The sequence below is a fragment of the Sorghum bicolor genome, chromosome 3 (assembly GCF_000003195.3).
Source record: "Sorghum bicolor cultivar BTx623 chromosome 3, Sorghum_bicolor_NCBIv3, whole genome shotgun sequence".
Classification (NCBI taxonomy): Eukaryota; Viridiplantae; Streptophyta; class Magnoliopsida; order Poales; family Poaceae; genus Sorghum; species Sorghum bicolor.
The window spans coordinates 3,352,964-3,369,197 of NC_012872.2; the positions used below are offsets into that span (position 1 = coordinate 3,352,964).

At 41.1% G+C, this 16,234-nt stretch overlaps 1 protein-coding gene across 1 annotated transcript; it reads left to right on the plus strand.

Annotated features, from left to right (window-relative positions):
* On the plus strand, window positions 5,262–12,068 carry LOC8084362 (transcription factor MYBS3). Its single transcript, XM_002454987.2, has 3 exons — window positions 5,262–5,723; window positions 10,353–10,561; window positions 10,665–12,068. The coding sequence occupies exons 1-3, from the start codon at window positions 5,417–5,419 to the stop codon at window positions 11,232–11,234; spliced, it is 1,086 nt and encodes a 361-aa protein (XP_002455032.1). The 5' UTR covers window positions 5,262–5,416; the 3' UTR covers window positions 11,235–12,068.

Consider the following 16,234-nt stretch of genomic DNA (forward strand, 5'->3'; position numbering starts at 1 on the left):
AGATAGGAGGAGATCACGAAAGCGACGTGGACGACGGGGAGTGCACGAGGCCGTTGCTTTCCCGCTATGCTAGCTAAGCTAGGTCCGTGTGAGTGTGACCTACACTACAAGCCCCTTGGATCTACAAATTCTTCGTTTGCAAGTAACCTCTCACGCACATTTTATTACACTCCAAATTAATCCTCCTTTTAGATACCACACGAAGGGTTCCCTTTTAGATAGCTAGCTGGCTGTTGCACTGATTTGACAAATATTTTCCAGGAGTAGAAACGAACATATAAAAATGGAGTGATGGATAGATTCCAATAATTTCCAGTACATAAGTATAGACGCGCATATGCCATTGTGCTTTCAGTCTCTCACCTAGATCCAGCCATTTTAGGATATATGTACATATTTTGCAGTGCTCCATGCATCCGTTCTGAAATATAATGGATTATTCTGCAAACAAAGCGCCTCATGTATAGTTAGATTCGACAACAAAACCCCCTGCTACTAATTAAACTCGGCGCAGTGTGTACTGACTGATGACTGGCCCTGTTTTGATAATTGTTACATATATGGCTAGTTTCTAGTTGGGCTAAAAGTTAGCAATAATTGACTAGCTAATTAGCTAAGAGCATCTCCAACCATTATGCATTTGAAGTTATACATTTTAGATAAATTGCAAACATCCAAATGAAAATGGCAAGGCTAAAATCGGGTGATCTCCAACCGTTATGCAAAATGCCAAGTCCATCATCTTTTTTTTTCTCGAAAATTTTGTTTCGCGGCACTCCTTCCCGCGCGGCCAATCGATCCCGCGCCAAACAGCCTGCCTACGTCGTAGATTCGTCCTATCGCGCGCTGCGTCGTCCTATTGTGCGCTGCTTCGTCCAAACGCACGCGCGAAGCTGGCGAAGGAGGACACGCGATGCTTCTCCTATCGCGCGAAGTGGTGGCGGCGCGAAGGGAAACCGCGCGAAGGGAAGAAAAAAGCCTGCGAGGTGGAACCGAGAATCCCGTGATCTCTATTTGCATAGCCGGACTCCTTTGGCATATATGCCAAGTTTCTCCCTCCAAATGCATAGCTATGTAAAATACAAAGTCCAAATGCATAACGATTGGAGGGGAGTTTTTTGGAGTTTTATGCATTTTGGTAAATGCCAAGTCCATTTGCATAATGGTTGGAGTTGCTCTAACAACTAGTTGAAGACTTGACTAAAATCTTTGCCCACCTATTAGTCCTCTTGTTTGGATGCATTAGAGCTAATAATGAGTTAAAGTTAGCTGAGCTAACCCATGATATCTAAACATGCCCTGTATATGTGCATTGGCTCCTAGCATTTTGTTCCTCTAGTGTATATGCAAATAAAATTTGTTATTTTCATATGAATTTTTACGACAAGTTTGAATCTCAAATTTTGTGACAATGCATATTAATTTAGAGATGCACAATTGGCGTGTATAGTTTCATTTTTTTTGAAAACTCCTAAATATAGTTTTAATTGGATTTTTATGGATTATACACCAAATATATGATTTTGCACTAAATATTTTGCCCGGGATGCCAGCGGCTCTGATTCTTGGCCGACGGCGACATAGAGATACAGATGGTGAGGTAGCAGCTAGGCAGCAGGGGATAGATACGAAGTGGTGGAAGTTTTTAGAAAGAAGGGATTGCTTGGAAGAAACCGCAAAGAAAGATGCAGCAGAGATGCATGTATGACTCTCGGACGTACGTAGCAGCCGGGGCTAAAAAATACACGTACGTAGGTTCAAATGAAATTATTAACGGATCGGATATACATACTTGCATAGTCGTCGAACAAAGTCAGGATGAGTAAGGCCTGGTTTAGTTATAAAATTTTTTTCAAAATTCTTTGTAACATCGAATCTTTGACATTAACATAGAGCATTAATATAGATAAAAAATAACTAACTGTACAGTTTATTTGTAATTTACAAGACGAATCTTTTAAGCATAGTTAGTTTATAATTAAATAATAATTAGCAAATACAAATAAAAATATTACAGTAGCCAAAGCCAAATCTTTTCCCTAACTAAACAAGGCCTAAGATACGTCTCAGACTTTTGTACAGTGCACGAAAGCTATGCATGTGGCCGCACCGCTTTGTTCGTTTGGCTAATAAGTCATGACAAGGTATTGTTGGCTGATTTGTTGTGAGAGAAAAATATTGCTGTTGGCTGATTTATTATGAGAGAAAAAATATTTTTAAATGACTGACAAATTTGATTGATAAACTCAAGATTCGTCAAATAAGGTGCGTGGCGGTGTGGTGCATGTGAACGTGAACCAGCGTGTGTGTGTGCTTGTATTTCGAGGCTACTTTTCTTTGCCCGTCCTTCTTGTTCGATCTCGACCGGTAGATGCATCTTTCCAACAAGACAGAGCCAAGTGCAGGCAACGGCGTGGAGTGAATGAATGAATGAATGCAACAAATTAAAGGCCAAAAGCCCCAAAACAAAGGCCTTGTTTACTTCGTAAAAATTTTCAAGATTCTCCATCACATCGAATCTTTGGTCGTATGCATGGAGCATTAAATATAGATAAAAATAAAAACTAATTGCACGTTACCTGTAATTTGTGAGATGAATCTTTTAAACCTATTCCGTGATTGGACAATATTTGTCAAATTAAAACAAAAGTGCTACAGTAGCTAAAAACCAAAAATTTTGCCAACTAAACAAGGCCAAAACTCAAGTGCATGCATGCTAGCTTGCCTCTCTTGCCTCAACACCGCCACCACCATCACACGACACGAGCTTCAAACCGCGTCGCGTCTTTGGTTTCGTAGCACCCACCCCACGCCCACGCGCAGCGCGCCACACCGACATTGGCGTACCATGCATGCACAGGAACCGCGAACGGGGAAGGAAAAACACCGCCGGACACGCGGAAATCGGCGTGTTTTTTCCTCCTGCCTTTGGGGCCTTCCTTGGCAACGGCAGTGGGCTAGCTAGTGGCGGGCGCCCATCCATGCAATGCAATCCTCTGCCCGCGAGCCCGGCCCCGGCAGGTCAACCCGCGGGGAGCGACGTGTTCGGCTCTACGGCTTCCCACCGGGCCCGGCTCGCTTATCGCCTTGGAAAAGCCTTTAGGCGCCGTCCGCTCACGTGGTGCGGTGGTGCTGGCGCCGGCCTCGTGATCCAGAGGTGCCCATGCCCGGAATACCCCCGCCCCTTGTCTGCACTCTGCATGACTGCATCTGGCCTGGTTGGAGGCGCTCCTGGATCTGTCACAGCCTGGTAGAAGTTTGGTTTCCATGTTGGGATAAATGGGTATTGAGATAAGACGAGATCATGGTCATCTGTTGTATTGGGTTGGGATGGGATAAGTTTATAGGGCATATTTGTTTGTCTGGATCGGTGCTGTGGATGCGTTTGTTTGTTTGGATCAACATAAACATAGGTCGCACGGTACATGATTAAAGGCCCTTATTCGTTTGGCTGATAACCCATGACACAAAGTATTGTTGACTGATTTATTATGAAAAAAAAATACTACTAAATGATCGGCTGATAAGCTCAAGCAAACGGGCACTGGCGGTAACCTATGTTTTATGTACCGATGCATATGTATTACTTATTACACTAAAAGATCTAGTTCTATCAGTATCCTCAGTTCCTATTGTTTTAGGAAAAAAAAGGTATTCTTAGAATACCTTAATGTTGAGTCCTACACGAAATCAATTTTTGTTTCTTGCAGGCTTGGCCTTGGTTCTCTCGGGCCACTTTTGAGCCGCATGCTGACCTTAGGCCTTGTTTAGTTCACCCAAAAATAAAATTTTTTGTAAGAGTTTTTATCACATCGAATCTTACGGCAGAGTATTAAATATAGACGAAAATAAAACTAATTGCACAGTTTACCTGTAAATCACAAGGTAATCTTTTGAGTCTAGTTAGTTTATTATTGGACAATAATTATAAAATAAAAACGAAAATGCTACAGTACTCTGAATCAATTTTTTTTAGAACTAAACAAGGCCTTATATAAACTAAAACAAAGAAACACCATCTTACCTAAGCTACTGTTAAACAGACATAGAAGGTTGCAACTTATGGCCTGACTTGCTCCTATCCTGATTGGCTCGTTTCGAACGGTTCAGCCAAACAAACAACCTCATGCTTCACCCATAAAAAAATTGTTTTGGACAAATTTAAGTCAAACATTGGAAATATAAATCATGAATAACTTTTAAGGTGCTAAGTTTGAAAATATGAAAACTATATAAATAGATTTGTCTTAAAAAATACTTTCATAAAAATATACATATACCACTTTTTGATAAAAAAATTTATAAAAATAAAGAGTCAAAGTTAAGCTTTAGAGACCGTGTCCTTGTCCTAAACAACTTTGTTTATGGGTATAGAGAGAGTAGTTTCTTGGCCATGATGACTTGGATAATGTGTATAAATGTGCAATTATCGTACAGTGATGTTGAATATGACATATTTGTCTCATTTCACTTGTATTTATTTTTAGGGCTAACGATTTTTTTAGAAATTTATGCTCTCCTCGTAAATAGTTAAACTAGATTAACTTCTTGAGTTATTATAAGTTAAACTAATTTAAGTTTAACTCAATATATAAATATGCTAATATTTATGAGACCAAATTATATTACTAAATATATCATAAAATATGTTTTTATAATCTATGGTGTTATAAATGTTATTATATTTTCTTATAAAATTGGTTAAACTTAAGATAGTTTGACTTAAAGTAATTTAAGGAATTAATCACTTTTTTATATAAACACGGTATTATATAACACACATACACTCACCCAGTATGATGCACCTACACACTCTGTCTTTAGAGTTCCTATCTTTATCTGCAACCACACGGACTATATTGAACTATAAATATCAGAATTAACAAAGAAGTTACTATAGACATCTCGCGATCACTAAACACGTTATCTACCATTTAATTCTGATTCATCATTCGATGTATCCTTCTGGTTGAGTCAGAGATGTGATGATTTCATGCTTTTCAAATTAAGTACACAAGGCAATAATTTTCTTCACCAAAATATACAAAAATCCCATAAGAATCATTTCGAATTGATGGTCTTAAACCGGTGATACAGTACAAAATAAACATCGCGAACAGAAATAGTCAAATAGGAGTAGGATTATAGTTGAGTGGTTGCGTTTTGTCGGAGTTTACTGCCATCCGTTAAACGGAAGGTGGTGTACTTTATCGTCATTTCGTCTCGCCCTGTTCTCTTAATACATATATATATCGTACTCCCAAAATATCATATCCTCGGAAAGAAGAGAGAAGGAGAAGGGGGAGAGCAACCCAGAGCACACGGCGTCGCATTTGGAACGCTCGCTGCTCGTCGCACGTACGAACCCGTGGCGTCCGCACGCGTTGCACGTACCAGAGCCTCCCCGCCGGAGAGGATGACGCGGAGGTGCTCGCACTGCAGCAACAACGGCCACAACTCGCGCACCTGCCCCGCCCGCTCCGGCGGCGGGGTGAGGCTATTTGGCGTGCGCCTCACAACGGCGCCGGCTCCGGCGGCGATGAAGAAGAGCGCCAGCATGAGCTGCATCGCGTCCTCGCTCGGGGGCGGGTCCGGGGGCTCGTCGCCGCCGGCGGGAGGAGTGGGTGGTGGCAGGGGAGGAGGAGACGGCGGGGCCGGCTACGTCTCCGATGATCCCGGGCACGCCTCCTGCTCGACGAATGGCCGCGTCGAGCGGAAGAAAGGTGAGTCTTTTTTTCAACATCGATCGATTTCTTTGGTTTGCTCATGCCTTAAGATTTTCGGAAGCGCTTCTCATCTCTCAAATGCGCTCCTCCTCGATAAATTGCGGCCATGTCCGACCGTGAAACTGCGAAAGCTGTCTCTTTGCCCGCTAATTGTACTTCATTGTTGTATCTGTTTGCTTATGTTGCACTCTTAGCGTTCTATGTGTATGTGCCTGTTGCATTTGCATCATGGAGCACGCTGGACGGTTGCTACTAGGGAACTGCTGTTTAGTATCACTGCATTTTGTTCCGAGTCTAAGAGAAGAAAGATCCCATTTTTTCTGTCATAGGCAACCTCCACTGCCTGAAATTCTGTGGGGGTGATTTGCGTGGCATGTTTAATGCTTTTGATCTCCTTTTCAGTTTTCTCGCCTTTGTTCCATAGAATCACAGACAACTAAAATGGCAACGGTGAACATAATGACAAAATCAGAGCTACTATAGTGCCCTTTCGAGTTTTCAGATCAAAGAGTGGTAGGCCCCCTGCTCCATTTGAGAAGCAATCAAAATTTCCGTAGGAATAAATTAAAAAAAAGAACTATTCACACTTAATATCAGTATTTTTGGACACATGCTATAGGAATCACGTTCCCTTTTATTACTTTATATGCTACTCACTCAAATATTTGGCGCTATTATTGTTGGGGATAGACTGATGGAGTCTGCTGGAACCGTCCAGAAATGGCCGACACAAAACAAATCGGCTAAATATCTTTTCCCACCTGATTAAGTTACATTGACATGTGCATCACAATACCTTCATAGATCACATCCACGAGAGAGTCAGTGGCCGGCCACGACTACAGAGTCCCACAAAAGTGCCCCCCTTCATGTCTCTTTCACCTTTAATTTATTATTTTAATCATCTGATCCTAAAAGAATCTAGGGATATAAAACTCCCAGTTGTTTTGACCAGTCCTAAGCGCGCACCGTATGTTTCTTTAATGTTTCTGTGTTGGTAGGGATATGTTATTTAATCAGTGATTGCCCAATACAGTACATTATTGGCACTTGGCTTTAAAGGGACTGTAGGAACCAAACAACTTCATGGTTTGCTTACAGGTTAAGGTAGAGTATATAGTATCACTAGCTTTTTCTTACATATGATGGTATCGGTGTTGAATCAGCAGCGCTAATGGTTATGAGGTGAATAAGTTATACTGCTGTGAGTTTGAGAGAATTCCATGCTGCGAGATAGAGCAAAACCTTCAAAAGAATTCCCTTGTATGAGATAATTCCATGCGAATCTGCTGAAGAGCTTAACAGTTATGAGTTTGCTAACTGAATGGTTTATCATGCTTAATCTGCCATAGAGCTTGACAGTTACAACTTTGCTAACTGAATGGTTTATCATGCTTGCTGGAATATCCTATTTCCGGAGCTTTTAAATTTGGAAGGTCTTAAACCATGTGTGGTCGCTCGTACACTTGATGCTAAAAAAATGTTTGTTCGCCAAGTTGCCATGAAGGTACCTAGACTAAGATAATATTTAGCACATTATCACTTGTACTATGGTTTTTGAACATGGGGATGCACACACAGATGAAGCTATTCATTTTATATGGAAACAATACTAAGCATTGATTGGAGTTCTGCTCCACATTTTTTCTGGTCAGTAGTCAATATCTGACTACCTCTTCCGAGTCTTGTGTTTCTTTTTCGTCTCATGTAAGAAATAAGCATTTGAAAATCTTATCATCCTACCATTGTGCACCAAGGGCCTGCCTTGCCTTGCTTAGAAATGTATCTTTAAGTGCTTATAAGTTAGATCCTTCTTCTTAAGAGTTCTGAGCCTCTTCTTCTATTTGATGACTTCTTAAACTCATCGCATCATAGTATTGCTACAGCTGTTTGCCTGTGCTTCCAATTGAAATATCTGAATTTTGGCATCCATATTGCATGGGGGTCACCGGATCAGCATATATTTCTTTTCATGTTTCTACTGGCCAGAATTTGAGTCTAGACAGCTTGTGAAAGAAATTAGTTGTAAAGCCTGTTTGGCATGACCTTTTTACCCTCTTTTCTAGGCACTTAAGTTCTTAGGCATATTCAATGTTCCATCATGTAAATGTTCTTACCTTTTCTCCAAAACTATTTTTAAGGCCGTCTGTTGCATGTGAGTTTGGCATTCACTGAAACTCTCTTGTTTAGGTGTCTCTACATTTCGATTCAAAGAAATGCAGATGGGGACAAAGCCTATTTGCCTTTTTTTCATGTGAATTAGCAATAGCACCACCTTTCATTTTATTTTATTTTCTCGAACACGCAGGAGCCACCTTTCATTTATATTAAGTAGAAGTGACATATCATTTTGCCAGTCCAGCTAAGCAATGGTGTCCCTGGAAATCACTTCCAACGTAAGCAGGTGTTAGCTGGGGCATCCTCTTTCTCCCCTGCTATCCGTTCTGGCGGCTGATCTCCTTCAATGTATCATCAATAAGGGTCATTAGGATGGTCTCTTTGAACTCCCCATCCCTTCCTATGAGTCGGATCAATACCCAATAATACAATATGCTGATGACACCTTGCTGATCATGAAAACTTCCCAAAGAGAACCGTTCACACTCAAGGGGTTATTGGAGTCCTTCTCTACCTCGACTGGGCTCAGGGTCAATTATAAAAAATCATGTCTTGTTCCTCTCAACATGTGTGATGGTAAAGCACAACAGCTGGCAGGTGTCTTCGGTTGCAAGCTAGAAACCTTACCTTTCACCTATCTGGGTCTGCCTTTAGGCACCACCAAACCAAGAGTAGAGCACTACGGCTTCATGATGAGCAAGATTGAAAGAAGGCTTACTGCTACCTGCAACCTCTTACCCATGCTGGAAGACTCCAACTGGTCAATACAGTTCTCTCTTCTTTTCCTACCTATGCCATGTGCACTCTCCAGATCCCAGTGTCTGTCCTGGAATGCATTGACAGAGCAAAAAGGCACTGTTTGTGAAGAGCTGATAGTAATGCTAAAATGCAGCTCCTTGTGGCTTTCCAGAAATGTTGCAAACCAAAAAGAAAAGGTGGACTGGGAATAATAAACCTAAGAAGCCAAAACAAAGCTCTTCTTCTCAAACACCTAGATAAATTCTACAATAAGAAAGAAGTTCCGTGGGTTAAGCTCATCTGGAATGCTCACTACCCTAATGGTCAAATACCCCATGTCACTTCTGACAAAGGCTCTTTCTGGTGGAGGGATGTTTTGAAACTTTGTGATATGTTTCGTGGAATTGCTACATGCAAGGTGGGTGATGGTTCAACTGTTCTCTTCTGGCTTGACTTCTGGAATGACAATATTATGCAGACCAAGTATCCAAGGCTTTATACCTTTGCAAAAAACAAGAACATCTCAGTTGTTCAGTTCCTGACAAATAATACTTTGGAAATTCAGTTCCACCTGCCCCTCTCTGAACAAGCTTATCATGAGTATCAAAGTCTCCAAGATTATTTACAAATCATTCAGGTTCAGCAAGAAGATAAAGACACTTGGCAGTACATCTGGGGAAATAATACATACAGTTCTTCTAAGCTCTACAACCTTCCCTACAAAAATATCCAACCTCCTAAGCCCCTCGTTTGGATTTGGGACTCCAAATGCTGTAATAAATTTGGAGTCTTCACTTGGTTACTTCTAATGGATAGACGGAACACAAGGAACATCCTTAAGAGAAAGAAGCAGAAATTAGAAGGGGACGACTACAACTGTGTGCTCTGCAATAGAAACATGGAAGAAACAGCCTTTCATCTCTTCTTCGGTTGTCCATTCAGCCAAAGCTGTTGGCAGCAACTTGACATACATTGGAATCTTAGTGCAGATTTGTTTCAAATGATAACCCAAGCTAAGCAGCAGTTCTCGAGCACTTTCCTCATGGAAATCTTCATCATTGGAGCCTGGCAGACATGGAAACAAAGAAACAATTTTATCTTTGACCGAGGACGTCCCTCCCTTGTTTCTTGGAAGCAAAATTTTGTGGAGGAACCATAGACTTTGTGATTCAAAAGAGCAACCTTTCTGTCCTCTTTAGGACTCCAAGGCTGACTCCCTCCTGCTGTTCTCTTCTTTCCCTCTCTTTCTGTACAGTTGTACAGCCTGTAGACTGTAGTCCTTTCCGTATCTCCCTTTCTCTCTGTACAGTTTATTTTATTTGAATTTATATACCGACAGTGGGGGCTTCCCCTGCTGTATTTATGTCTCAAAAAAAAGGAATGCAATTACAGGCAATGGCTTGTTTGGTTCGTGCCCTGGCCTAGGGTGCTCTAGCTAGGCAGGTCCATCCGACCCCAAGTATCCAAAATCGGATGCCTGGGCCAGGCACCTTCTCCGGTCTTCAAAGCAAGCATGCCCAGAATGGGATTATAAGTTCACTTTTCTTTGACCTTTATGGGACTATTCTTGTGGTGGCGTGGTTCTGGGGTGGTCTTGTGCCTAAGGGTGGAATCTTGCACGAATAAAACTTTAGATTCATGCCAAATTCCAAGGGAACAACAATATTCTCTGAAATGAATATATTTTTGGTGAAATGTGTTATTCTGTATTTTCCCGTCATAGTTATTTGGTGTTCTCATCACTTCAAAGGGACTACTTTTGTGCTTCAGGTACACCTTGGACTGAAGAAGAGCATAGAATGTTTCTGATGGGTCTTCAGAAGCTTGGTAAGGGAGATTGGCGCGGGATATCTCGAAACTTTGTTGTTTCCAGGACCCCGACTCAAGTGGCAAGCCATGCTCAAAAGTACTTTATTAGACAGACAAACTCATCAAGACGGAAGAGGCGGTCAAGCTTGTTTGACATGGTTGCAGAAATGGTATGCTTTCTCTTTTCTTGTAATAATACTCTAATGTTGGAGATGGTCTATATTCACTATGCGCTTTCATTCTAATCTTTGTGCTTCCCTCTTCAATCTGCAGCCAGTAGACGAGTCCCTAGCTGCTGCGGAACAAATTACTATCCAAAATACTCAAGATGAAGCTGCAAGTTCAAATCAACTGCCGACCTTACATCTTGGGCATCAGAAGGAAGCAGAGTTTGCTAAGCAAATGCCAACTTTTCAGCTAAGGCAGCATGAGGAATCTGAATATGCAGAACCTTCATTGACATTACCAGATTTAGAGATGAACTCCAGTGTACCATTCAATACCATAGCTGTTCCGACGATGCCAGCATTCTACCCTGCGTTGGTCCCTGTTCCACTAACTCTTTGGCCTCCAAGTGTTGCCCATGTGGAGGACGCAGGCACAACCCATGAAATCCTAAAACCAACTCCTTTGAATGGTAAGGAGGTGATTAAAGCAGATGATGTTGTTGGTATGTCTAAGCTCAGCATTGGTGAGGCCAGCTCTGGCTCCATGGAACCCACAGCTCTTTCCCTTCAGCTTATTGGATCGACAGATACAAGGCAGTCAGCTTTTCATGTGAGTCCACCAATGAATAGACCTGAACTAAGCAAGAGAAACAGCAGTCCAATTCATGCCGTTTGAGGAAACATGGAACAGGACCACTGGGCCAAGTCTTACAGATTATACTATTGGTCCCAATACCCCAGAATGTTTTTTTTTTGAAAGATCCGGTTACCCGGCATTATATAAATAAGGAGGAGACAGAGTTCACAACATAATGCGCGAGTGGCGCCCCCCGTGCAGCAGACTGCTACATGGGGTTAGGAATACAAAAACTAATTACTCCCTAAATTATTAGCAACTAGTAGGGGTTTCACGGTCCTTCGTCCAGCACTAATCCACCATGAGCAACCATCTCTGATCACAGTATGCCCCTCCATCATCGACAAACGGCACCAGTCTTCAACTTCCTGGTGCCACGTTCTGATGATAAGATGCATTGATCCAAGGAGCTGCTGCTGCTTCCTCTGCATTTGCATATCTAAGGGACCTCCATCTCTGCTGCTCCAAGCTCAGCTGCAATGGCTGCGAGTGCCCTGGAAAGCGCCTTGTCGTCCAAACAGGTTGCTGCTGTGATGGCCTTGATCGCCTGCTCTGGGAGGTCGTTTCCGTGACTCTGGACATAGGCTTTGATTGCCGCATCTGGTGCCGCCGACTTGCCATCGATGAAGGATAGCATGTACTTCTGTAACAACTAAGTTATTCTGTTCCAGCTTATGTTCCTTGTCATCGACAAATGTAGAGATACATATGTCAAGAGAAATATCACACCATCAATGTCAGACTGAATTCTTTCCTGTTGGGGTGCTCTATGCACCTACCTTTTCTGATTCATCATCATCCATGCTTTGGAAAATTGATGTGTAAATTTTGACATGTAGATGCTATAATTAGGCATGTTATGTTCCAACTCCATATTTACAAACAAGTTTAATATTTGTTACCATAAAACATCATCATATGTCTTTATGTTGATGGAATGGTCTTGGGTGCAGAGGAGTTCCCTATCGATTTTTGAGGATCAAGGGATGGTGATCTGAGTAGGTTGTGGGTCCTCAGGGTGAGACGGGCTGCATTTTAGCTAATCCTTCCCCATGGTCTTAGACTGACTGTTATGAGCTTCATATTTTTGCATAGAGTCCCGCTGACAATCTCACCATTACGATACAACTTATGGCAGTTTGAAATTTTGAAGTGCATCGAGTACACAAACAGTACTGAGCAGCCATTCTTGTCTTGTAGTGATCAACATCTGTATCCTTATTATTCTTTAAGAAGCTGAGCCTAGCTCGGTTGAAGGTGCAGATGTACCCTCTCCTTGTCTAGGCGAATTTAGATGTCTATTTTCTTCTTAATATAAAACCATCTAGTTCCTGCGTGTTTTTTTATCCTTATTCCATAATCAATTGACTTCATTTGTTGAGACCAATACCGTGATATTGGCATCTTAGGAGCCTAAGGCATCTGAAATGCAGAAAAAGCAGCTATCAGCAATACATACACCTTTTATTAGTCAGCACCTGAACTACAGACAATCCTGCAAAATGTGCACGATCATCTTAGATGCCTGTAAATGGTGTGAGTTAGTTTACACAATCATCTTAGTAACCTATTTACAAAATGTAAAATTGTCTACAGCGACTATCTACATTGGAATAATACTATTAGGATGCTCAATGAAGGCCACTTGTGTTGTCTGCCCTCCTGCCGGTTCTGGTTCTTACATGTTTGTGTTATCAACGAGTAAGATGGATTACATCTCGCTCTGTACTGGTGCACTAAGGACAATAGTTAGTGATTTTTCAGATGTCACAGGTCATTCGATTAGTTCCAGTCAATTTGACAGTGTGCGTATTGAAACAAAAGTTTAAGCTTATTTCCAGGCAGTCATGTCCTGTTCTCCATGGCTTGCTGCTATCTATTTGCTGGTCACTGCAGACCAGAGCACATAATGCTACCATATTGTTGGGATACATTTTGTGAATTCATGCATGATAAGGCAATGGATACGCTTGTCCAATACAGTCTCAATGTTAGAAATGAGGGCATAGGATTTTCCCCCCCTCAAATACACAGGAGAGCTGCGTGTCATTTCATTAATAGATAGAAAATGGTCCCATTACATGCCAAAAATGTACCAGGCACAACTCTATAGAAGATATGTTGACAGTAACATACTACCAGCATGACAAATTATATCACTGCACCTGGAGTGGTGGACTTCCAATCATTTAAGTATGTGAGGGCAGACACTAAGCCAGTTTTATATTTTCATACATCTATATATAATTATCAACAGAATCAAAATGTTTCCATCTTTTATTATCAGTACTCCATGCTTAGCCCTGAGCAATTTTATAAGCCACACATCTTGAAGAAACATAATATTTGGCACATTCTCTTGTACTAGTTGACTCTAAAATAGTAGAATTTCCATGGACGATTATAACTGGTTCACTTCGTCCAAATCCTTTGTATCATATTAAAAAGTAGCATAATGTAGTAGACGAGGGAACAATGTTATAAATCATTATCAATTGCTTGACTTTTGGAGGATGTGCTGAAATTTTGAGTGTGGAGTAATAAAAATGCAGTTCATCTCTCCAGAACTCGTGGTTTGCACATTTGACCGTTTCTTTCACATGCCCCTCTATACTATTCTTCTGAAGTTGAAGAAGAAATTGTTCAGCCAATCATGATGCTAATGCAGAGGGCAGAGCTGCTGACTTTAGTGTCAATATATTGTCGTTGCGACGTTGCTGCCGCTGTTAACTTATCATCAGTTCCATCAAACAAACATTCCTGTATTTTAATTGCAGTTGCAGTGTATATATGTGTTACCTGTATAATCTTTCTCCTGACAAGTTGACCTTGCTTATTTCAGGCGAATGACGAGTTGACCTTTGCTTATTTTAGGCAAATGACGAGTTGACATACTACTCCATTAACAGTGCATAAACTGCATCCCATATGAAACTAGCATATGTAGAATTACTCTCTTTTTTTTCATAAAAAAACTTTTATTTATACACAGAGAGCGACGTCAATGGAACAGATGGTACGAACCGGCCCATCTGAATCTGATGGAGCTATGAAACCAAACCACCCTTCTCCAGTGCACTTAATCTATTGCTCGGTTGAAATAAAAGCACTCATTTCATTTCCTTAAACCAATCTCCAACTAACAGCAAGAAAATCAAGTGTAATCCATGCATCTTTCCACTTCACGTGCAGGTGAAAATAATCCGGCTGCTAGACGAGCGCACTGGTTCAGCAAAGAAGTATATTAGAAAGGTAACAATTGTCAACCTCGAGATCAGTGCAAGATACTCTATTAATTGCAAATGCAAGACATTGAGATGTTTTCTGCCAATGATACTCACGAGCTCAAAGGAAGGAAGAAGCTGTATAGCTGATGCTGAAATCGCCATGCCAAGCAAAAATATTTCTCGAGTCCGTCGACGGTATCAAGATCACGATTCGGTTTGATCTGAAATCTCAGGATATCCAGTACATGACGAGGGAAGAATTCTCGCAAATCGTCCCAGAATATGACACTCCTGAATTGAGTCCGTCAATGCAGGATCGGCGCAAGATTACACTGTCGTACATTAGTGTGATGAAGTCAAGCACGCCCGCGTCAAACAAGCAAGTTAATCTCTGCATCTCAATTCTGAATGCTCCATCGATCGGTGTCATCCTTGATTTCCAGGACACCTATCTCATGAGATCTTGAGATTGATTGATTGGTCATTCCTAACTCTGATCTTGGTCAGAATCACATTGAGTTTCTCATGGAAATCCTCCCGTTTCCTATTTGTGCAGAAATCGTCGAGTTTATCTTCAGCTTCACCTTCTTGCTCAGTAGCCGATGTCTTTTTCCATGGAACAATTGAAGCAAATGATACGTCAAAATGTACGTGCTGAACAGATTGTCTGAGATTTGAGAGAGAAAGAACGATGTACGTAATTTCTGACTAGTTGATTGGTTCAAACTTCAAAATAAACATGTCAAAAAAGTAAATAAAGGTCCAACAAGTCAAGTCATTGTCGCAGTTGTGGAAGTAATTAATCCCAGCCTAATACAATGAGCTCACTGTGACTGATCGATCTCGATCTGGGCGGTCATCTCAGCGCATGCATGCAAATCCAGGCGGATCTTTGGACTTTGGTGTTGGTCAAGGCCTCCGGACCTCAGCGAATCTCTCAAATGACGACACCTGATGGCTAAGCACATACACATGTCGCAAATAATCCAACAAGTTTTCTTAATACGTAACGCTTGAAGAAAACCTGTGGCCCCGCATGTCAGTGACACAACAGGAATTTTGTTTTTCTTGTTATTTTCTCTTTACAAATTTATATAATTGTATTCTGGCTTATGAACAAAATTCTCTCATGATTCATGGCCTCTGGAAAGAAAACACCTGGTCTCTCTTCCAAATTGTTAAGTCAATTTTAGCTTTGTCTCAAGTCAAACTTGTCTAACTTTGACCAAATTTTATAGAAAAATACATTAATATTTACAATATCAAACAAATACACTATAAACTTGTCTTAAGTCATGTCATATCTAATGAATCTAGTTTGATGTACATGTTAATATATAATGAATTGTAATTTGAAAGTTTAGGAGTATTTCCTTAGAAGTTTTTATTAGAATGGGATGACCTTAATCTAGAAGTTAGTCAGTCATACGTGTTTCTATGTATGGTCCACATCAGCCAATTATTGTACGTGTTCTGTGTCATGGTCGTTGGTTCACATCCTGCAAGATCCTGCCAAGAGATCGCAGCCAAGATCTCTTGGAAGATCACGTGGGACAGTGTACCTTGCCGGACTGAGGAGCCAACTTCTTCCAGAACATGTGCCTCAAAGCGCAATGTACCCCTTCGGTTAGTGATTTTGTATATTTGCTCTCAGGGGTGTTTAGTTCCCATTGTTTCTCAAAAAAATTGGGTTTTGGTCTATCATTTTCAAAATAGAACTAAACACCATGCAAAATTTTTAGCAAAAAGGTAGTTATTCTCCATTTTTTATTTTGGCCTCAAGAGGGCAAAAAAAACCCCAAAATGAGCCTC